The sequence below is a fragment of the Martes martes genome (assembly GCF_963455335.1).
Source record: "Martes martes genome assembly, chromosome: X".
Classification (NCBI taxonomy): domain Eukaryota; kingdom Metazoa; phylum Chordata; class Mammalia; order Carnivora; family Mustelidae; genus Martes; species Martes martes.
In genome coordinates this window covers 91,617,327-91,640,497 of record NC_137897.1, presented here as the reverse complement: position 1 = coordinate 91,640,497, position 23,171 = coordinate 91,617,327, and the positions used below count along the sequence as shown (strand labels likewise).

The 23,171-nt window shown below is 49.5% G+C and overlaps 1 protein-coding gene across 1 annotated transcript in view; it reads right to left on the bottom strand.

Moving 5' to 3' along the window:
- The window catches only part of DOCK11 (dedicator of cytokinesis 11), a 186,329-nt gene extending 163,754 nt beyond the window's left edge, over positions 1-22,575 (bottom strand). The window contains exon 1 of the mRNA XM_080795085.1: positions 22,323-22,575. Coding sequence (XP_080651211.1) covers positions 22,323-22,424 — 102 coding nt within the window. The 5' untranslated portion in view covers positions 22,425-22,575. The remainder of the gene's footprint in view (positions 1-22,322) is intronic.
- Positions 22,576-23,171: the final 596 nt, after the last annotated feature.

The following is a 23,171-nucleotide window of genomic DNA, read 5'->3' as shown; positions in this document are numbered from 1 at the left end:
GCCGGGTCCACCCGAGGTGCAGAACCCAACACAGGGCTCAATCTCAGGACACTGAGATCACGACCAAGCTGACATTAAGAGTTGGAAGCTCAACTGAGCCACCCAGGTGCCCTGGAGTGAAATCCATTTAAAAGGAAATCAAAAAATCAAAGGCTGGTTGCTTCTGGGAAGGCGTCAGTCAACGACGCATGTTCCATGGTTTCTCTCTGTCACACACTCACACACACATACACAACACACGGGAGGCGAATGCAAATTAGATACCTAATAATGGCTGACACTAAGCCGGTGCCCAGTGTTTACCGTGACCCATCTCATTAGGTGTCACACTTCCCTTAGGAAGTAGGCATTATTACCACCCGCACACCCGTTTGATAGACAAACTGAGACTTAGAAAGGTTAAGTAACTTTCCCAATAGTCCACAACCAGAAAGTGACACTTCCGCCCAAGTGTTGACACCCGAGGCCATGCGCTCAGTCGCTCTGCAGTATTTACCTGCACTTCTGCTCTTCTCCAACAGGGTAGTCCTCCCATCCTTCCCAGGACCTAGCAACACGCCTTCACACTCGGAATGCTAGATAAATGTTTGCTGATAATCATAAAGAATGAGGACAGTGCCTGAGGAACCAGGTAAGGCTACCAGACCATTCATTGTTGGGAGATGGGAGATTGGGGGCGGGGAGAGGATAGGGAGGCAGGGGCTGAAGGCAGCCCTCCACCTCTGTGGGTGCCAGTCTAAAAGTAAGTGAACTGGGTCCTAATACTTAGAACCCCAAGTACATATTGGTCAACCATATACAGGAAGATTTGGTTCTTGCCCTAAGATCACAAAAAGAAAAAAGAAAACTAACCCAGTTTTCCAGAGTTTATTTCTTCCTTTTGGAAAAGTTTCTGCTACACATCTGGAAGTGATTTTCTAACACACCAGTTCCAATGAGTCATCTACAATATTAAGCAATGATTCCATAGGGTGAACCCTGATCATATTTTTCCATTAAGTGGCATCCACTGAGGTCAATGAAAGGCAAAGGCTGACCCAGGCTTGGAGAACCACACCCTCCATGGCCCCATTTTATATTGTCAAGAACATGGGTTTTAAGAGGTACAGGAATGCGATCTATCTCCCAGCACTAATGCCAAGACTCCTTCTACTACACGGTTTCCTTCCACCGGTCATTGGCAGAAGATGGATCCAAAGGCTGCTTGCAGGGGATCAGGGCGGTGGTGGGGGAGGGGGGAGTGTGAGGGGAGTGGGGCAGGGGAGGGCTCCCTGGACAAAAGAATATGACAACCTTTGGTACCCAGAGTACAGCAGGAGCTCAAGACCCTGAACGAGGCCAGCAAACATTTCCCCAAGGAGTATTCTAGAAAGGACTGCCAATTCACCCCTTGCTCTTTGGGCCAAATCCTAATATACTGACTCCAACCATCAACTTTCCAACCCACATCATATTGGTTTCCTAATATTTAAAACTTCTAGTACTGATGTTTACAAGTATAATTCAAATCCATTCCCCAAGCATCTTCCTTTTTTTTTTTAAGATTTTATTTATTTTATTTGACAGAGAGAGAGAGTGAGAGAGAGCGCACGCAAGCTGGGGAGCAGCAGGAAGAGGCAGAGGGAGAAGCAGACGCCTGACACTGAGCAGGGAGCCTGCTGCCAGACTCGATCCCAGGACCCTGGAATCAAAACCTGCGCCAAGGCAGACACCCAGTCCACTGAGCCACCCGGCTCCCCAACCCCACACCCCGCCCCCAAGCTCTTCTGACACTTGGATTTCTTTCAGGTTACACTGAAGGAATGAGTCATGTTCTTCCAGAGATGAAGGAGCCACTTACAAAGGCTATTTTAAATCTTTCAGGTGACAAGGGTATTATTAGTTCCCAGAAACAATCCCTGAGTGGCTTCCCCGGCGCTGAAGGAGTTAAAGCGACTTCCCAGAGCGCTGCTACTCTCCCAGGCACCAAAACAGCTTGATTTTAAACAGCGAGGTAGCTCAGAAAAACCTCAACCATTAAATCCTACCTTCCAAAAGGTGTAAGTGAGTGGGTGCTCGTTTGCATGACAAAAGGATTCTTCGCCTTGCCAAAGGATTCCAATCAAGTTTATTCAAAAATCAGATTCCCCTAATGTATGCTAAATTATTTGATTTGCACGTGGGCTTCGGAGCAAACACAGCAGTACCAAAGCCTGAATTTCCTTAGCAGGTGCGGCTTCCCCCTGGCCTGATTTCGGCTTCCAGGACCCATGGGGTGGGGGTGCGGTGCGCGGCCACCAGGGTCACCCAGTGAGGAGCCGGACCTGCTCAATTTCTGAGTCATCATCCCCCATTCTAACGCCACAATGGCTTCGCTTTTACCTAGCACTTTTCATCCCCAGCCTTCAAAGGGTTCAGTCTGCCTTGGCTAGCCTTCCCAATCCTGCCAAACCAGCTGGCGAGAGAGCTGGGAAAACAGCCTTCCGACCTAGCAGGGATGGGGGCCAGAAAATGAGGACCCCTGACGGGCAGGAGAAATGAGTGGTCCACTTAGAAGCACAAGAGAACTGCACTGAAGTTTCATTTTCACAAAAGGAAAAACACCATGCTTTATGCATCTTACTTTTTTAAAAAAATAGACAGGTTTTTCCCCACCAGGAGCAGAGCAAAATTGAGCAGAAAGTACAGAGAGCTCCGTTCCCGTGTACCCCCCGCCCCCACACACACTCCATGCAGCAGCTCTTCTGGGATCACCGATCCCACACCACACTGGTACATTGGTTACAGCCGATGAGCCCACACTCGCCCGTCATCCATCATCGTCACCACCCAGAGCCCACGCTTCAAATCAGGGTTCACTCTTGGTGTCGTCCATTCTATGGGTTTGAACAAACACCCAAGGGCACGCACGTATCGCCCATGACAGTGTCAGAAACCCTCTGTGCTCTGCCCAGTCGGGCCTCCCACCCCCCCTCCTTTTTAAGTGACGAAGAACTATTCCAAACACAGATGAAATACAACAGATCGATTTTTCTCTATCAGTTTTACGTCATGATCAGAGTTGGGGGGCGGAGGCCGGGAAGGAAGTGAGGGACGGAAAAGGGAGCAGGGGAGAAGAAAGAAGAAGAGAAGCCTCGAGAAAGAAAGGAACTCAAGGATGGGTGTGCGGATGGAAGAAGAAAGGCATACTGTGTACCCCGGGAAAAAGGCCCGGTTCTCCAAGCTGTACACCATAATCTAATTATCCTAAATGTCAAAGGCAAGACCTTCCCTTTCAGAGCTCCTCATTTCTCGGTCATTCTCCCATCCATGTGTTCTCAAAGCCACAAGAAGCCTACCATTATTCTGAAATAAAAGAAAAGAGATACAGCATGGGCAAAAGCAGGAAAATTGCACCCAGAAATCTCTGCAGTATCCGTGCATATCGCCTATTAATTAGCTTTCCTTGAAATGTTAAGTCCCTCTAGTGATTGGTATTATTAATGGCAGCAAAGGCTGACTGCGATTATCAGCGACCTGAGGCACATTTCCCACGGCACGGAGCTTGAGAGCAATTTAAATTTACATTGCAGGAAATTCAAGGTAGGCATTTCTGCCTCTCAAAGTTTATTTAAAAAATAGTAAACAGGGGCACCTGGGTGGCTCAGTTCGTGAAGCGTCTGCCTTCAGCTCAGGTCATGATCCCAGGGTCCTGGGATGGAGCCCCACCTCAGGCTCCCTGCTCAGCAGGGGAGCCTGCTTCTCCCCCTCCCTCTGCCTGCTGCTCTGCCTACTTGGGCTCTCTCTCTCTCTCTCTCTCAAATAAATAAAATCTTTAAAAACAAATAGGAAACATTATACAGATCTATGTAGTCACACAGGCATATATATCGTGTGTGTTTATGTGTATTCACACATACACCTTTTGAAACTTCACTTTGTAGAGAATGCATTGTGATCAAAAACTGCAGAATAATTCAGTAGGTGGAAATGGAAAGCAAATGGGAACTGAAGTCTCTAATTTCTAGACCATCCTCAATGTATTGATTCAACAGAGCGAGAATGTGAGGTGTACAAAACAGTGGGCAAGGGGCGCCTGGGTGGCTCAGTGGGTTAAACCTTTGACTTCGGCTCAGGTCATGGTCTCGGGGTCCTGGGATCAAGTCCCGCATTGGGCTCTCTGCTTGGCGGGAGGCCTGCTTCCTCCTCTCTCTCTGCCTGCCTCTCTGCCTACTTGTGATCTCTGTCTGTCAAATAAATAAACAAAATCTTTAAAACAAACAAACAAAAAAAACAATAGGGGGCAAGGAAAAGCAGGATTAGTGGAGAAATTATCTTAACAACAATGGCATCATGTTAATTATCCAAATATTACACATCACATATATATTTATACATGACACATAAATACAGCAAGGTAAGTATGGAACTGGTCTGGAATTCTACATTTTCTGATTATAAAAATAACACATGCTTCACGCAAAATAAATGAACATTTATGGAACAGAAAGCAAAGCAAGAATAAAAGTTATAATCCCACCAGCCAGAGATACATACTGTTTATATTTTTTAATTTTTTAAACGATTTTATTTATTTATGTGAGAGAGAGAGAGAGCACAAGCAGGGGGAACAGCAGGCAGAGGGAGAAGCAGGCTCCCCGCTGAGCAGGGAGCCCAACTCGGGGCTCCATCCCAGGATCCCGGGATCATGACCTGAGCCAGAGTCACCCTAGTGCCCCCGTACTACTCATATTCTATATACACCCATACATCATAAATACACACACCCCATCCTACACACCTTCGAAGAATGTTTTCTTTGAATCTAACAACATTTATTCAGTGCTTGCTATGCTCCAGGCCTTGTTCTGTGGCCTTTATTGTGGTATTTTACTGGATCCTTAACAACAACCTGCTGAGGTCAGAACTATCATCTCCATTTTACAGATGAGGAAACTGAGGGCACAGAGGGATTCAGTAACTACCTTCACACATATCACATGTGCTCTCTTTGACAAAAATCCGATTGTGTGTTTCCATAACCTAAACTTCTCTCCATGTGGGTAATACAGCTAGATGTCATTTTGATGACTGCATGGTTTTCTGGTGTATGGGTGGACCTTTGCGCAATCCCTTACTTTGCACATGGAGGGTGTTCAAACGTGGGGGTGGGTTGTTTTGTTTTGCTGTTAGAACCAACTCCGCAGGCCCGCTGCGGGTGGACACCAAGATCTCCATTTGAGCAAGGAGCGCAAGAAAGTTCCACCCAGTTAAACTGGGGACCCAAGGCAACACAGATTGTCAGGGGACTCGCTGGGCCCTGCTGGAGCTCTGGCTGGTATGCATGAGCTCCTTTCACTTCCTGCCGGCTCCTGAAGGTATTTACATTCTCAAGGGCAGGAGAAGCTGTGAGCCATAGCTCTGGGGCAGAATGAAATCATCTCCCCAGAGCTGGAGACAACTAGTGTGGTAGGATGAAAAAATGCCCCCACCCCCACCCCAAGATCTGCCCCCATCCCCATCCCTGGAACCCGCAAATGTTACCTTTACGGCAAAAAGGTCCTTACACAAGTCAAGGGTCTCCAGGTGAGGGGATCATTCTGGATTACTGGGTTGGGCCCCAAACGCCATCACAAATGACCTTATAGGGAAGAGGCAGAGGGAGCTCTGACACAGGTGAAGAGAAGGCAATGTGGTCACAGAGGCAGAGCCTGGAGTGATGGAGCCACAGGCCAAGGAATGCTGACAGCTCCCAGAGCTGAGAGAGGCAAGGGACTGATGCAATCCTTCCCTAAGTTCTCTGGACAGAGCACGGCCCAGGGATAGCGATTTCAGGCTTCTGGTCTTCAGAATTACAAGAAAATAAATGTGTTGTTTGAAGCCACCCAGTTTGTGGTAACTTGTTACGGCAGTCCCCGGAAATCGATGCAGGCGATCAGCCTGCAGAAGGAGCAATGTGCTCCAAATGGGGGAGGGGAGGGACAACGGCCATTTGACCTCAACCCTGCAGGAAAGATGGGATTCCCTTGAGCAGGGAAGGGGCTGGAAGGGCATTCCAGGAAGAAGAGTCAGCATGTGCAAAGGCCCTAGAGGGGAGAGAGGGGGCAAGTGTGCTTGGGGAGCAGCAGTGGCCCAGCGTGGCCCGGATCCAGACCACAGGAAGGGATGTGGCGGGAGAAGAGAATTCAAGGGTGGGCCAGGCCTTACTGGTGGACAGGAAAGGGCGTGAAAGCCCCACCAGGAAATCTGGGTGCTTGCTTAGAGTAATGTAGAACCAATGCAGGTAGACTTGGTATTTTTCTGGGTTTGAGGATTCTGTTATTTTCCCTCATTCTCCCGAGAGGCAGCAGAATGGCGGTGGCTTTCTGGCTATTTCAAGACAAGAACTGTGTTGCTTACTGTCCAGATGATCCACTCGGATTTGTTATACCACTAGGGACATGTGGACGAAATCCTGTTTAAATGGTTCCTCCAGGGAGGGAGCAAGAAACATGGCGATGGGATGGACTTCCTCAGTTCCATCTGGTGTCAAAGCGGGGGGATGTTCCTGCCCCCCGCCAGGAAACCCACTCTGAAATGTACCAAATAACGACCCCAGCAGAGCACAATCCTCCATTAAATTAAGCTACAGGAACTTCTGTCATGCTTCACTTTTGGAAGGTCTACTAAGCCAAAGGCCACTCTTTCCCAACTAAACCCAGCAGAAAAAAAACAAAGTGACGTAAACTGGGCTCTGTATCTGTAATTATATCATTTCTTTTCTTTCTTTTTTTTTTTAATTATCTCATTTCCTAAACTCTTCATTCTTAGTCCATAATTCTGCAGCTAGAACCTCCACTTCGTTTAGTTGGAACTAAATCCAAAGCCAGGACATTTGGGGGGACAACCTTGCCAGATGTGTAGCTCCACGACATTTCCTTGGCATGCAGGCCACTGGATTTCCAGAAAAGGCACCCGGCCATCACTAGCTCAGGCCTCTGGAATTTTCCATCCTTGGCTAAAGAAAAGGTTAAAAAAAATAAACATGGCTCTGTCCCCTGGAGAACACTTTGTGGCCAAACACTGAGGAGAGGGGGAAGGAAGAGGTGAGAAAAGGAGAGAGAAAGAGGAGAAAGGGAGAGTGGGAGCGCGCCCACCACAGAAGCATGGCGGAAGGGAGCAGCCAAGGGCTGGCTATGGGAGAGCTCTGGTGCTCGGGCTGGACCAGATACACAGATTTTCCCAGACGGTGGCAGTGCAGGGAGGGGAACACCACCAAGAGCAGCACTTGAAGAAAATCACAGGGAGGGGAGGACAGTTAAAGGGTGGCAGAAGGTGGGAAGGGGAAGAAAGCAACGTGGTAGGGAGAGGACAGAGTCAAGAGAGAGGAAGCCGGGCCCAGAGGGGGCCAGCCTCAGACAAAATCTCAAGGGCTAAGAGGGGCAGCCGCCATTGTTACCATCCCTGTCTAGGAGGGTTTGCTGCCTTGACAGACGTGGGTCTGGCCCAGGGGTGGGCTTTCACTCCTCTTCCACCTGAGGACAGTGGAAGTGAGGGCAGGTTGACCCGGATCACCGGGCCCTCCACCCTTGACTCCCAAAAGAAATGCGGCCTCTACACGTTTCCAGCAGTCCCAAGTCTCTAGCTTCCATCTCCCTCGGAGACCAGCACCCCGAGTATCCACTACATTCCTTCACTAACTGATGGGGGGTCCTGAATGATGCAAGTTCACGGTGTATATTGCCTCCACCCCCTGAACCAATGTCTACTCACCCCTGCGGGCTCTGAGAAAACCAGCCCATTTACCTAGAACAACTTCTAAAGGGTCTGAGTTCTTCCTATCAGAATCTAAAAAGAGACCACTACCCTTGTTAAATATTGTTAATATTTTAATCTCTGGTCTCCTACTCTATTATAATGGGGAAAACAAAACAAAAAGAAAAACCTCCTTTCAGTCTGAACTTTTTTGTATCCTTTAGTTTCCTCAGATTAAGTCCTTGTCTTGCCTTCCTCCATCCCCCCCCACCTTACTCTAAGTAGATTTAATCCCTTAACAAGAAATCAGTGGAAATAGATTCTCTGCTTCAGTTCAAGCAACCATTCTAAAAACACTTCCCTTGAGATTTTGGCACGCACTGAAGGAAAGTATCTATCTTTTCTCTCAGCTAAGGCAGTTACCTTCCACAGCTCAGCACACCTCTCTCTCTCTCTCTAGCTCCCTCTCCAACAACACACTTGGTTTCTAGTTCCTTCTGGTATATACCACAGCTCCACACGTTCCAGAGTTCTAAGGCATCCCTGAAACAGAAAGCCATACATCAAGAACATAATACGAAATAAAACAGAATAAAATAAAATGAGCCGGGCTGAAGGGAAAGAGCCTATCATCTGGAGAAGACACCAATTTCCGGAGGAGACTTCAACAGGACTCCAGTTAACAATTCTTCCATCTTTTATAGATTAGTATAGATTGGTAGTACATGAACACATCAGAAACCATTTTTAAGCTAATTCCTTGAGAACATCTGAATGTTTTCAGTGAGCTGGCTGATAAGGAGAATTGGAACTGTTTTCCTACCAAGGGGGGGAAGAAAGGAAAAAACGTAGCTGAAGAAAGAGAAGATAGTTAATGCAACTTTTGTCCCTATAGATTTTATAAACAAAATCTTGGTGGGGGGGAGTCCCCCAACCTTTTACACAATTGTCAATGCACTACAGTCAGGTCACTTAGCCAACAGGCCCGAGAAAAGCTAGGCCGGGCCTCAGAGAAATATAGCCGTGGCCAATTAGAATCGATGTAAAAATAGAAAATGCAATCCACATCTATGCTAGAGCACTCCTTCAGTGCAGGAAAGCTCTCTGCCTCCAGCTCATCAGGGATATTACGCTTGCCAGGGTGAGGAGGGCTGGTGCCCACGTGATCAGCCAGTGAGTGAGTTTTTGTGGTGTGTCTCTAAGATGGCAGCAACTGGATTGGGTGAAGAGCAGAAGTTTCAATTTATCTCTCGACTGAAATCATGAAACCAGAAGGAGATCAGAGAGATTTTTCCAGTCCCTCTCGCTATTTCTCCGACCATGTGTTTTAGAAACCTGTTTTTGGAAAAGGGTCCTACAGTTACCTTGGAAATGCAGGCAGGCCATGCCTGGTCTAACTTGACCTTCAGGATGAGGGAAGTGTCTCTCACACAGCACACATGAGAGGTGTCTTGGGGCTAGTCAACCGAAGAGTTATTCTCTCGTGATGCGAAACCATCTCTTTCTCTTTTAAACATACACACACACCCGTGAGCGTGCGCACACATGCGCACGCGCGCGTGCACACACACACACACACACACCTCACTACTCTTTTCTTTAGCTGGGGGTGGAAAATTCCATAGGCCTAAGCTGGCTAAGTGCCTGCTAAGTGTCTGGCCAGCTTGTATCCTGAAACACCTCAAGTCTGAGAGCAGTGCCCACTTACAAGAACTCCAGACTGAGGGAGTTTTGTGTGGGAAAAATTTTTTTAATTATGAAGAATTTAAGAAAACATCCAAATTGAAATTGCAGACTGCAGACCTGTACGGCTTTCTTTCAGCCAAAAGTCTCAAAAGGGATTGTACTTCCTCATTTGAATTCTGTGAAGACTTCCGTACCTGGCTAGCAGTTTACCAGCCCAACGGATCCCTGGTCCTCCTCCACCCTGTCAAGTATCCATGTGGTGACCCCGAAACCCAGGATCCCACCACTCTTCAAACTCCAGCAATGCCTATGTGGTAGGAAGCATGGTTTCCACAGAGGTCTGCCATCTTAATCCCTGGAAACTGTTTCTACATTACTTTCTGTGGCAAAGGGAACTCTGCAGATGTGATTAAGGATTTTGAGATGGGGAAATCATCCAGGCTTATCCAGGCAGGACCAGTGTAACCGTAAGGGTGCTTCTAAGCGAAGGAGGGAGGTGGGAGAGTCAGAATCAGAGAAGGGGGTGTGATGACAGGAGCAGTGTCAGAGTGACATGACGTAAAAAAGACTTGACCGGCCATTGTTGACTGGAAGATGGAGGAAGGGGCCATGAGCCAAAGAATGCAGGCAGCCTCCAGAAGCTGGAAAAGGCGAGGTAACGGATTCTCCCCCAGAGCCTCTGGAGGAAGTGAGGCCCTACTGACTGACACCTTGGTGTTAGCCTAGTGAAACCCACTCTGGACTTCTGACCTCCAGACTGTGGGAATAAATTTATGTTTGAGACACTAAATTTGTGGCAATGTCCCAGCAGCCATAGGAAACCAATCAGGCCATGTGTCTAGTCCAGCCCTCTAGTGCAGCCACTGGCTGGGCCTCCTCATCCTGGGCACTCTGCCTTCCCCGAATTCTCTAAGCAGACGCTCACCCCTCCAGCCCACTAATCCCACCGTGCTGAGCTCAAGCTGGGTTTTTATTGTTGCTGGTGGTGTTGTTTTAAAGATTTTATTTATTTATTCTAGAGGGAGAGACAGAAAGAGCACAAGCTGGGGGAGGGGTAGAGGGAGAAGCAGACATCCCACTGAGCAGCGAACCTGAGGTGGGGCTTGATCCCAGGACCCCAGAATCACAATCTGAGCTGAAGGCAGATGCTTAACCGACTGAGCCACCCAGGTGCCCCAAGCTCAAGCTGCTTTACAGTCCCAGTGAGGGCAGGGCAGCCCTCCTCAGGGTGAGCAAGAAGACCAAACTCACTTCTGGAGGAAATGGGCAACTGGCTGGAAAGCCAAGGCAGGGGGCTTAGATTCAGGGGATGGGGTAAGACAAAGGCCCCACGACTGGGACAGTGACATAAGGGGACAAAGAAGAAGATAAAACCTGGTGACCAGAAATGAATATTAAATACAGGGCAGGCCCAGCAGCCTAGAGAACTCTGAGGCCCAAGACCTGAGCTCTGCATTCAGTATCCTCTGATGTTACCTTCTTAGGCCCAGGCTGGTCTCTGAGCCCAGGACGGTGCTGAGGCAGCAGTGGACATCAGAGTAGCTCCAGAAACAGGAAGGAAGGAGGAAGAAAGGAGGCAGGGAAGAGAGAGCAGGGCTTCCATTACAGAACTGAAGTCAGGAGCCTTACAGAATTCTCTTCTGGCTCTCCCAGTGCCTGAATGCTCATTTGCAGGGGGCAGACAGAAGCAAAATTCCTCCACAGACAATCACGGTGGCCCTCTGGTAGCGGAGAAGCCCCCTCCCCTGGGGTCAGGTTAACCAGAAGAACCTTCTTTGCTCCACAAGCCACAGGGCACGATGGAAAGCCTCTGCTGGCCAGAGGGAGAGCTCCTGGCCCCCTAGGAGCTTTTAAATAATGTTGTCGTTCCATTTTTGCAACAGCTAATTCAGTGGCCTCCTGGCCTGAAGTTATTTCTTGGTGAGAAGTCAGGCACCTCACAGATGACATTCCCTCCTTCGGGTCTCTAGGAAACCAATCACTGCAGTGAAGCGTGACGAACTTGTTAACTTAGGAAAATAAACTGGTTATGCCCACAGGACTCTTCTACGCACTCCGTGAGTACCGACACGGGGTCCTGCTAGGCGCAAAGCTGGAGCCTGGCAGTTTCTCAAGTGGGTAAACCAAGCTACTAATATCAAAGGCCTGGAGAGACATATAGATGCTATTTTTTGGGCAGCACTACCCTGCACCAAAAAAAGAAAAAAAAATCATAAAAACAGTTCCGTGACTCCGATCCCAGGTACCTCGGCAGAGCCAGTGTTCTGGAGAATTTTTTTTCCCATACACTTATTCAAATAGCAGAGAAAGGAAGAACGGCCAATTGCAAACCGTTCTCAAAATCCTTAGGCTTACTTTGGCAAGGAAAAGTCTATAAGGATCCTGCCCACATTTCTCAATCGCAACCCCACCCCTCTTTTTTTGTTTTGTTTTGGTTTTGTCCTCACCTCCTACTTTCCCACTTTGGAGACCCAAGATCACTCAGAAATAAACACAGTTTCCCAAGGAGGAGGAGGAGGCGATCATCACCAAAACCACACAAAAAGAGCTTCCTCCACCTGATCTACTGGAGACTCTAGGCCAGAAGCGAGTGCTTCTTTACCTGATGACACCAAAGGAGACAAGATGCCTGGAGTTCATAACCTGTTCTGTGATTTGGTCAAGATGGCCGCCCATCCGTACCTGGGTCTCTCTTTCCCCATTTCCGCACAGCGGGGGCGGAGGGGGCCGACATGGTGCATGTTCAATGGTAACCTGTGACAACATGCCAAGTCATAGGTCTAACAACATTTTTTTAACCCTTCGTAAGCCTGGGGGTCATCTAAAAACCATTTCCAACAATTGCGTTTCCCCAGCCTCCTGCCACACCTCACAGAAACACTTCCCACTGACTCGGAGGCTTGGAAGACCACTTGATTTCTCAGTTAAATCTCACCCAGTAAAACAGTTCGGTCGGGAGGGAAAGCTGATTCTTAAATATCAGAATAGCTAATAGCCTCGAACATTTCTCAGCAGCTTGAAGCATATATGATCTGACCTAGGCTGTCAAGAACTGCAAAAATGCAACTTCCTGGGAACGAGAAACTCCATGGGCAATGAAAATCAGGTGGAGAACAACTGCAGGAAATCATTAATAGCAAATTTAGGCCTGATTGCGCGAGGTCGGGCGCGGACAATAGATAAACCACATGTTGCTGGAACAGCTGCCACATTTTCCGTCCTATCGGCTAGGCTGGAAACCCGTACGCACTATTCCTGATAGAACCTATCCTGCTACCACAAAACCAGGAGAACTGAATATAAAGCACACTCATTTCTTAGGAGACATTTAGGCTTTATGAGTTTTCCACTAAAATACATATTTCCAAAATAGACCTTTAAAAAGGCACTTGAATTTGAACTTCAATATTCACTTTAAAAAAAAGAAGAAGAAGAAAAGTGACGATTAATGAATGAAAGGGATGTCAATAAAGTTTTGGGAGGGAAAGGAAAGAGCACCGGAGTTCTATTTTTCCACACGGAGCTCCTCTAACCCCTCCTTTCGCGTCAACCACTCTGAACAGACTGTCCTGTCCTAAAGGTCAGTGCTTTCGCAAAAGGCCTCGCACACAAGTTCCCCGGACCAGAGGGGCTTCTCCACGGGCAGGAGCCGGGGTGTTCCTCCCCACCAGAGGACCAGCCTTCCCACTCACTCATCAGACCTGGCTGAAGGCAAGGATGGCCAAAGATCCAGAGCCCTAGCTTGCACCTGCCAGTTTCTTCTTCTAGGAAAGGGGCGTGCTTCCCTTCCGCCCGTTTTCTTTCGTCTGGTGACCTGGGCTACATACCCAAAAGACTTCTTGCCCACCAGAAAGCCTGGGAATATTCATGAGAGCCAAGAGCACTTGGCAGAATCGCATGCCAAGGCCGCTGTTGTGCGCTTCGCAAGCCACGCCTCCTTTAAGCCTCTCCACACGCCCACAGTAGGGGCTATCAAGACACTAGAAGGTTAAATAACTGACCCAAGGTCACCCAGTAAGAAGCCAAGCTGAACTCTGAACCTGGGCTGTGTCCTTCCAGATCCCACTCGACGACGTCGCGCTTAGAAGTTCAAGGAGACTTGGCCCCAGTGACCGCTCTGAGCCTCCAGAGTGGGACCCGGCAAGAATCAAGGAGGCATCCGGCTAGAAGTGGCTATAAAGCAACAGGCCAATGTTCCGTGTGAGCAGCCTCCCCCCACCGCCACAACCACATTCCCGACAAAAGCTAAAGGAGAGCAAGAGATCTAAACCCCGAAGAGATGTGGATCATAAAATTGCCGCTGGATTTACAGAAAAGGGGAAACAGCTCTAACTCCTTCTCCTCCGCGTGGTTTCCAGCCTTCCTTTCTGTGTTAACAACAACAAAATAACTAAGAATTCTTCAACAGGCCTTACTCAAGATTCTGTATCTCGGAAGAAAGTAACACCCAGGTAGGTAAATGACTCCTTTGAACTGAAATGCCACCAACAAGTAAGGGGGGAGGGGCTCCTCTGAGCGGAGGACTAAGGGTTTGGGAAGGTAGCAAGCACTTCTTCCAGTCCCTGGAGGTCAAGTAAAGGAATGCCAAGGTGAGTCACATGTGTATGCTGTAAGACGAATCTGAGTGTTAGACGTTACCATTTACTTTCCCCGACCCCCTAAAAAAAAAAAAAAAAAGGCCTCTACATGCAAATAAATGTGGGAAATGCCACAGAACGGTGTTCACGGGCAAAAGCCTGGTTAACATTGTTGAACCCCTAAAGGACCGAACCCTTGAAAAAACGGTAAAGATCACCAAAAAAGAACGTGGGGCGGGGAAGGAAGGCAGAGATGACGTCACCAACTGAAGGCAGAAGGCAGAATAGCTAGGCTCCTGCCAACTTCTGTCTTCTTCATTTGGGTCATTTGCATACATCTAATCTCCCTTCTGGACCTGTGAGTCCCTTCAGGGCAGGAAACATCCCAAGCCACCCCTCTTCTCCCCAGCTTCAACTCTGGGAGGGAGAGCTGCCCAGGGGGTGACCTGACTTCCCATTTCTGTTCTAACTGGAAGTCTGGGGCTAGCCTCCAGACCACTCCTCCACGCCCTGCCTCCCACTTCCCTAATCGCCCCCAAAGGTGCAAACCTCTTTAATCAGCTAATCTGGCCTACGATCTCATCTCAGCCCTCCCCCTCCCTCTTCCTCCCCTTCCTGATCCCATTTGGAACACTCCTCTGCCCTCAAGAACCCTAGTCTTGGGGTGCCTGGCTGGCTCAGTTGGTAGAGCATGTGACTCTTGATGTCGGGGTTATGAGTTCAAGCCCCACGTTGGGAGCAGAGTTTACTTAAAACGAAGCATTAAAAAAAAAAAAAAAAAAAGGAACCCTAGCGTTTTGCCAGAACACAACACTACGTACTCAGCCATTCCCTAGAATGTTCTCTCCACATTAAGCCTGACTTAACTGAAAGCCGGTTTTATCCTGACAGCCCTCTTGGGATGAGGTTGCTCTTCTTCTTTTCCTCTCCCCTATCACCAAACACACTTTGCCTCCGATTCACCCTCGCTCAGAAACCTCAGCGCCATCTTGACTCCACCTCCTCTCCTCTTTCCCTCCCACTTCTTCCTTCCTCTCTTCTCCTCCCCCTTCAAGAATCCCCGATTCTATCACTGAAACACCTTGTACATCCTCCCCCTTATCTCCATTCTCACTGCCTCAGGTAAGCCTTTCTTATCTCTCTCTCCAGAACTATATGTTAACGAGTGACCTGGCCTCGAGTCACCCAACACCTTGTCCAGCCTACATACTGTTGCCAGTGGATTTTCCACTGAGTAAACACCCCATTCCAGGCACTGTGTGAGGCCCTGGGCATAGAGATGAATACACAGCCCCTGACTTCTTGGCTAATATCTAAAAAGGGCAAGAAACATTGCCCCCTCCCCCATCTGTGATAGGCCCTTCTAGAATACCTTTGTTTCACCAGCTCCCTCTTTTTTTAAAAGCTTTATGAATCACTTATACATCAGACACTTTCCATACACTACCTTCTTTCATCTTCCTAAGAACCACACAAGGTGGGTACTATTTACCCCATTTCACAGATGAGGAAAATAAGATCTGGTTACTGGCCTCATTTCACACGGCAAGGAAGCAGGTGACCAAGGCCACGTTCAGGCCCAGGTCTGACTCTTGAGCCTGGGCTCTTGCCTCCCACATTTTAAGTAGGACAACGAAATTCTGGAGAAGAGCCCAAACAGGATGACCATGATGGTGAAGAATTTTGAAACCAAGTCATATGAAAAAGAGAGGAAAGAAATGAAGTCTCTTTGGTTTTTGCGAAAAATGGCATGGTGCTGGGGTACCTGGGGGGCTCAGGCAGTTAAGTGTCAGAATCTTGATCTCGGCTCAGGTCCTGATCGCAGGGTCCTGGGATGGAGCCCGTGTCACGCTTGTGCTGGGTGTAGAACCTGCTTGAGATGCTCTCTCTCCTCGCCCTCTGCCCCTCCCCCCCACCCACAAAATGACATGGTGGATGTCTCCAAATATTTGAAAGGTTGTCATGCGAAAGAGGAAGCAAACATATTCTGTGTGGCACCAAACAGCAGATCTAGGCCTGGCGGTGGCAGAACTTAATGGAGTAAATTTCAGTTCAAGAGCCTTTTCTAGCATACCCCTATACCCCTCCTAACAGGCAAGTAGCATTTAAGGAGAGAAGCCAAGTCTTCGTCTGTCAGGGGTATATGTAGGGGGCAAGCCTGCCATGTGCCAGTGGTCTAGATCAGCGTTTCTGGGCACATGAGAATCACCTTGAGTAGTTTCTAAAACACACGATGCCTGGCCCCACCCGAGACTTATCGAAACAGAGTCTTGGGGTTGAGACCGTTATTGCAAGAATTACAAACCAGGAAATACGTCTGTAAGAAGGTTCACTCAAATCCCCCAAAGAAGAAATACAAATGGCTAAATCCACATATGAGAAACTGTTGGAGAGTAACCGAAGAAATGCAAATTGGAATGGTGCTGTACCATCTACCTACCTCCTATCAGACTGCAAAGACTAAAAAATATTAATAACCAGTGTTGGCATGGGAGAGGGGAGATGAACATGTGTGTATTCTGATAAACAGTGAATGCCAACAACTTTCTGCAGAGCGATTTGACAGTGTGTTCCAGGGGACTCTTTTTTCTTTTAATTAATTAATCTATTTATTTTTAAATTTCAGTATAATTTACATACAGCATTATATTAGTTTTAGGTGTACAACACAGTGATTCAACAGTTCTATATATGACTCAGGGCTCATCATGATAAGTATACTCTGACTCCTCACCCCCCCACCTCCCCTCAAGAGATTTTATTTATTTATTGGACAGAGACAGAGAGAGAGCACAAGCAGAAGCAGTGGCAGGCAGAAGGAGAGAGAGCAGCAGACTCCCTGCTGAACAGGGAGCCCGATGCAGGGCTTGATCCCAGGACCCCGGGGATCATGACCTGAACCGAAGGCAGATGCTCAATGGACTAAGCCACCCAGGCATCCCATCAGAGGGCTTTTTAATGCTAAAAATGTATCTAACGTTGTAGCAAACAACTCCATTGCTGGAAATTTCCCCTGAAGGGACAATCTAGCAAGCTTGGAAACGCCTGCTCAAAGATGTTCATCCGTTAATGTTTTATACCCGTGCTGTCCGAAAGAACTTGCTGCAATGATGGGCACATTCTCTGTCTGCGCTGTCCTATTTGGCAGCCCCAAAGCCACATGTGACTACTGTGTATTTGAACGGTGGCAAGCGCAAAGGAGCCAGTTAATGTAAATGTAAATGGCCACAGGTGTCTAGGAGCTAGCACGACTCACGTCTCTAACACCACAAAACTAGAAACTACCAAACTATCGCACAACGAAGTATGATTACCTACCGTACATGCACCGTGGAACTTTTGGCCATCATTAAACATGATTACGTATATTTACATTAACTGAAGTGAAGAAACAAATGTTCATAGGATATTAATAAGTGAAAAAATTATTTCAAAGTTTGTATATTTTTTCATCTTCTTTCATAGATAGATACACACGTAGAGATCAAAGAGTCTTGACCTACACACGTTAGAATTTTAACAGTCTCCCTGCATAATGAGATAATTATTCTTGCCTGGTCTTCAGCCTTTTCTACAACAAACATGCATTTACTATGTAACAAAGCAATAAACGTTTAAAAAAGAAAGCTTAACAAGGGTTAATCTAGGAAAAAGGCTCAACCCAGAGATTTCTTGTGCACGTTTGTCTTAGGAAACAAATTCCGCTATTTGGTGCTTCATAGAAGGTTCACAGCAAACTCCGCCCGGGGCTTTTGGACAGATCCTCCAGGGGTGACTTGCCCTGGGGGTGACTTGCCCTGGGGCCCCCTAACCTGGAGCAGCCCACGGGAGCAGGGAGCCTCCTTCTTGTTTAGGCACCAACACTTGGGGTAACCGTCCTGCAGCTCATTCAGCCAGAGCCTAGCTAGGTCCGAGAACCGGAAACGCTTGGTCAAGAAGCCCATGGCCATGGGCTTTATTCCATGTTAAGTTGTTTGGTCCTATATTAAGGAACCGCCCACAACTTCCCCTGGGACGAGGGAGCAGGACAGCAGATTCGTTTCCAGGCCTTCCCTGCATGCGAACCTAACACGCATTCCAAGCAAAGGTAGTTGTGTGCAGTCGGTTGGGGGGCAGTCAGCAGCTGCGGCCACTCTCAGCCATCCTCAGTTTTTGGAGAGTTTTTCTCTACGAGGGTTATTAGATGACATCCAGCAGGTGCCGGCCAAGGACATATCCTGCCTCCAGGGGCTAAAGCCCAGAACATCTAGCAACTCTTTCCAGATCCTTCTGTGCCCAAGGAATTGAGGGTAAGTTCCGTAGCAGTAGGCAAGCAGTATTTAAACACCTACCAGGCGATTTTTCCCAGGCTGACACAAGGACTGCCCTTAAGGGCAGCTAGAACGTGACAGGTTTACCGAATGACTTTGTGTCCCCCACCCCCCACCCCGGCACAAACAGCTATAGCCTGAATTGTAACAAAAACATCGTTTCAACTCTGCATTTTAAATGTGTGTATATGTAAACACTTCTCTCTTAATCACACACACTCTCGGGTTATAATATTCTCCCCAAACCTCTCCCGGGAAATCTCTGCCAATGGTTAATTCTATCATTATCCTTTTCCCTCGGTTAAAACTGACCTTCACATAAATGCCAAACCTAAAGGAAAATGCAGCAACCAGTCCCTTTCCCTGCCTGCTTCATTATTTAGTGAATAGAGGCGTGTGTGGACTAATAACTGAATGAAAGTGTGAATCCATGCCTACATGCTTTATACAGCCCAGGACCTCAGAGTTCTTCAAACGGGGCAAAACGGAATGATGGTAGCCGCATGCCAACAAGGGTATAATTGTAAAAATAATAAGAAAATTTAAAAAATTTTAAAAATCCAAAAAACCAAACAAAACCAACACTCCTCTAAACGGGAAATACTGTGTATTTGCCGTATATGCGTTCAGTCTGGAGGGTTTTCCAAGTTTTAGTGGGAAAGCCACCGGAGGACGGCGTGACCTGCTGTGGAAATGGCTCCCCCGTGAAATCCCACAAATACAGGCGTAACTCCTTTCCTCGCACTTTGCTTCGCCCTGCTTTGCTGATAATTGCGTGTTTTACAAAGTGGGGATGTGTTGCAAACTGCCTCGAGCAAGTCTATCGGCACCATCGCTCCAAAAACACCTGCTCACTTCGCATCTGTGTCGTTTTGGTTACACCTTGCAAGAGTTCAGACCTTTTCAATGTTATGCACTTGCTACGGTGATCTCTGATCGGTGACTACGACTCATTGAAAGCTCCAATGATGGCTGGCTTTTTTTTTTTTTTAAGCACGGCAGTTATTTTTTTAATTAAGTCATCTACATTGTTTTTGAGATGCAGTGCTATTGCACACTTAACAGACTACAGTATAGTGTAAACGTAACTTTTTGATGCACGGGTCAAGCAAAAATTTCATCTGGTTCGCTTTATCATGACAGCCTCTCTCCGGCGGTGGTCTGGAACCGAACCCACAGATCTCTGAGGTATTCCTGTGTGTGAGTCCGTATCGAAGCCCTAATGCGAGTGTCGCGGGTTTATAGCAGCAAGTGTAAATCCTACTTCAGCTGTCCCTAATAAACACTTTGGGGCTTAAATCAGAAAAAAATCAGAAGTTATGGCGGCAGCTGCAACACGGTCCACTTGTGTTCCAGACACCCATGGCTTTACTAACCCTGGTGACTGGCTCTTTGTGTCAGAAAAACAGGAGCCAAGAGCGAGCCAGTTAGGAGAATCTACCCCATTAAAGGCTGCTTCCTTATTTCTTCATTGACCAAACTGCTTGCAAACAGCATGCACCAAGATGCGAATAATCTAGGTGTCCTACTGACAAGCACATACAAAGACCCAACCAGGGCTGCAACTAATAAGAACAAATGAAGAAAATGGCATCTGCATTCACATATAACTAGAAGGCACCTACCATTTTTCTTGAATGTGGGAGAAAGGCTCAATAGACATTCACGGCTTTGGATTCCTAGAATCTGTCCCCCACGTCACCCCTCATCAGCTCCCCAAAATCTCCATGTGGATCACACACCAGAGTAGTAAATAAATACCATTCCGGTGCCTTGCCTGGTAAACATCTGTGCACTCAGTCCCAAGTAAACCAGGCTGGCAGCAGCTTCCAGAAAAATCTGCTCCCACTAACAGTTTTTCCAGCTTTGCCACGGAGCCAGCAGTAAGGAAGAGGTAGCTGTACCTGCGTTACACAAAATTCTTTTAAAAGCCTAAAAGCCTGGGACACTTGCGTGGCTCAGTCTGTTAGGCGCCCTGACTCTTGATTTCCGTTCAGGTCGTGATTTCAGGGTCATGGGCTAGAGGCGTACTCACTGGGGAATGTGCTGGAGATTCTCTCTCTCTCTCTCTCTCCCTCTACCTCTGGCCCTCCCTGCCATTCTCTCTCTCTCTCTAATAAATAGATAAATCTTAAAAAAAAAAAAAAGGCAAGAATGTTAATATTAACATTTTGCTGCTGAGGGTAGCAGGTTGAAGGCTGGTCAAATCCCAGTGGAGGTTTGCCGGGGCCCATTTCTTCTCTTGAGACCATCTGTCCACATCACAGGCTCCCTTCGCACCATGCAGTAGAGGGCCAGCTACCCCGGCTCAAGCAAGGTTTTTTTCTTCCAATATTTAGGAAAGCGTCTCCTGAGCGAGGCAGATTGAATCACTTGTTAGCAATCACCCAAGATGAGAGCCCAGTATAAATGCCCTACACACGGCTTGCCTTCCTCTCTAAACTGGCTGTAATGACAGCCGAGGTTCCAATCTGACCCTAACAGGACCTCATTCTAAAATCAGTGAGACACAGAATAAGCCAAGTCCATTAAAACAACATTAAAGGTCTGGTTTTAGCTCTGCTAAACAGCAGGATTAAACTTTCAAGGGTCCAGCCACGATAGAGAGATTTCTTTAAAGTCACTTGGCTTTGCACAGTTGTAGCTATTAGGGATCAGATCTTTATCTCAAAGGTACACATTTTACCTTTGATCCTCCTCCAGAACTCCCACTAATGTCAACTTTCTCCACGGTTGGGATCAAGCCCCTGGCCTCCCTTTAATGTTGGCTTTATCGCAGATTCTACAAGATCAACAGAAAAATCACAAGGAAAAGCTGTGAAGTTCCCTTCCAATGATAAGTTGTTGGAACAAAAAGAGCCCACACGTAAATGGTGAAATTTAAACACAGCAGACGAGACGCTGTAAGGTAGAGGGAAAGGAGACACGAGCAACAACGAAAACCCAAAGTAACAAAACAAACACTAATTAACCACTCTGATGGCTTATTTGGGGTTTGCTCTCTAGTCCAGGAAATTGGCAACGAGTGTCTTGAAAACAGAAGGGGCGAGTGCCCGTTAGCACCGTCCGCTTTCCTCCTGAGCCAGACAATCCGGAGGGGGCTGAGGGTGCGATGGAGGGCTCCCAGGGGGGTCAACGCGCTTTCAAATCCCCATCCCCCAGCCCTGCCGCCTCGGAGGCACCCCCGGGCTGACACACCCCACCCCCGCCGTCCTCCATCCCTGGACCGGCACACACCATCATCCCCCAAATACTGCCCCATCTCCTCGCCTCTGGAGCGCTCTTGGGTCCCAGGGGACACCCTCGCTCTGTGGCAGCCGACCCCGCGCGCACTCGCCCCGGAACCCCGTTGTTTGCAATTCCTTCCCTCCGCGGCAGCAGCAGTAGCACCCGTTCGCCACCCATCACCACCCTCTCCCCAGTAGCGGGAGGAAGTCGCTCTGCTTCCTCTGTTCTCACCGCCCGCCCGAGCTTGGGAGCCCGGGGCTTTTTGGGTGGGGTTCTTTTTTTGTGTGTACACAATGTGTGTGTGTGTGTGTGTGTGTGTGTGTGTGTGTGTGTGCGCGCGCGCGCGCGCACGCGAGTGTGTGTGTGCAAAACGCTCATCGCATCCTTCCGCCGCGGCTCAGGTGTCCGCAGGAGGGAATCGGGATCTCGTCGCGCCCTGGTCCCTAGTTCTTTGTGCGGGCTCCAGGGCAGAGCGAGGTCCGCTCCCCAGCTCACACCCCCACCCCTCCCGGGGCCCGGGCCCGGGTTCCGAGCGTCCGCCTCCCGCGCAGCCGGCCGAGCCCCCGAACGCCCGTCGGGGTCCCACTGGGCGCATGCCTCCGCCGCACCGGGCGGCCGCCGCGCTGTCAGCGGGCGCCCGGAACTCGGACCCCGGCCGGTGGCGGCTGGTGCGCAAACTTACTGAAGCGGAGAAAGAGCCCGGGGCGCCGCGGGCGGCCGCCGCCAGCGCCGTTCCGGTCCCCTTGCCCGTGCCCGCGCGCAGAAAGCCACCCCGTCGCTCCCGCCCGGAGCGCGTCCCCCCGGGGCGCCCGGTGCCCCGGCCACTCACCAGCACCACGGAGCCCCGCACGGCCTCCGACACGCTCTGCCGGAGCTCGGCCGCCGTGCCGGGCTTGCTGAGCCGCTTGGTGAATTTGCGCACTTCGGCCATGGCAGCGGCGGACGGTTGGCGGCGGGCGCACTCACTGCCCCGAGCCGGGGCGGCCACGGCCGCGGCTGCTCCCTCTGTTTACCCGCCGGCCGACCGGCCACATCGCAGCTCGGCGGCGGCGCGGCTCCCGCGGCTCCTCCCTCCCGGCCGCGGCTCCTCCCTCGTTCCCTCCTTCCCTCCGCGGCTGGCCCGCGCGCTCCCCGTCCTGCCCCACGGCGGGGCCGCTCCCTCCCCTGGAGAGCCTGGGCTCGGCTCGCGGCTGGCCCCAGGAGGAGGGTGTGTCCGGCGAGGAAGGGTGTGTGCCGGGGGGGAGGGCGAACTGGAAGGGGGGCGAGGGTCACGAGGGAAGAGGGGGGAAGTGGCAACCGCTCGGGCTCCGCCCGCAGCTGATGTTGCTGGTGCAGCCGCATCCGGGAGGGGAGATCGGGCTGCTTCGCTTTTCGCGCGCGCCTGTGTGTGTGTGTGTGTGTGTGTGTATGGGGGTGGTGCAACGAAATATCTCCAAGTGTGGGGCGTGTTCCACCCCAGTGCCCCTATCCCGCCCCAGCTGCTGCAGTGCCTGCAGGAGAGCCGGGGGACTCTTGCGTCGCCCCACCCCGCCAGCCCCCAGGGCCGCGGCGGCGAGGGACCGAGAAGGAACGTGGAGCGGCCGCCTATTGTGTGCTCTGCCGGGGAGGGGTCGCGCCGCTGTCGGTGGAGAGCCGGTGTTTTGCCCGAGCGGCTCGCCCGGGTCCTCCCCCGCCCACA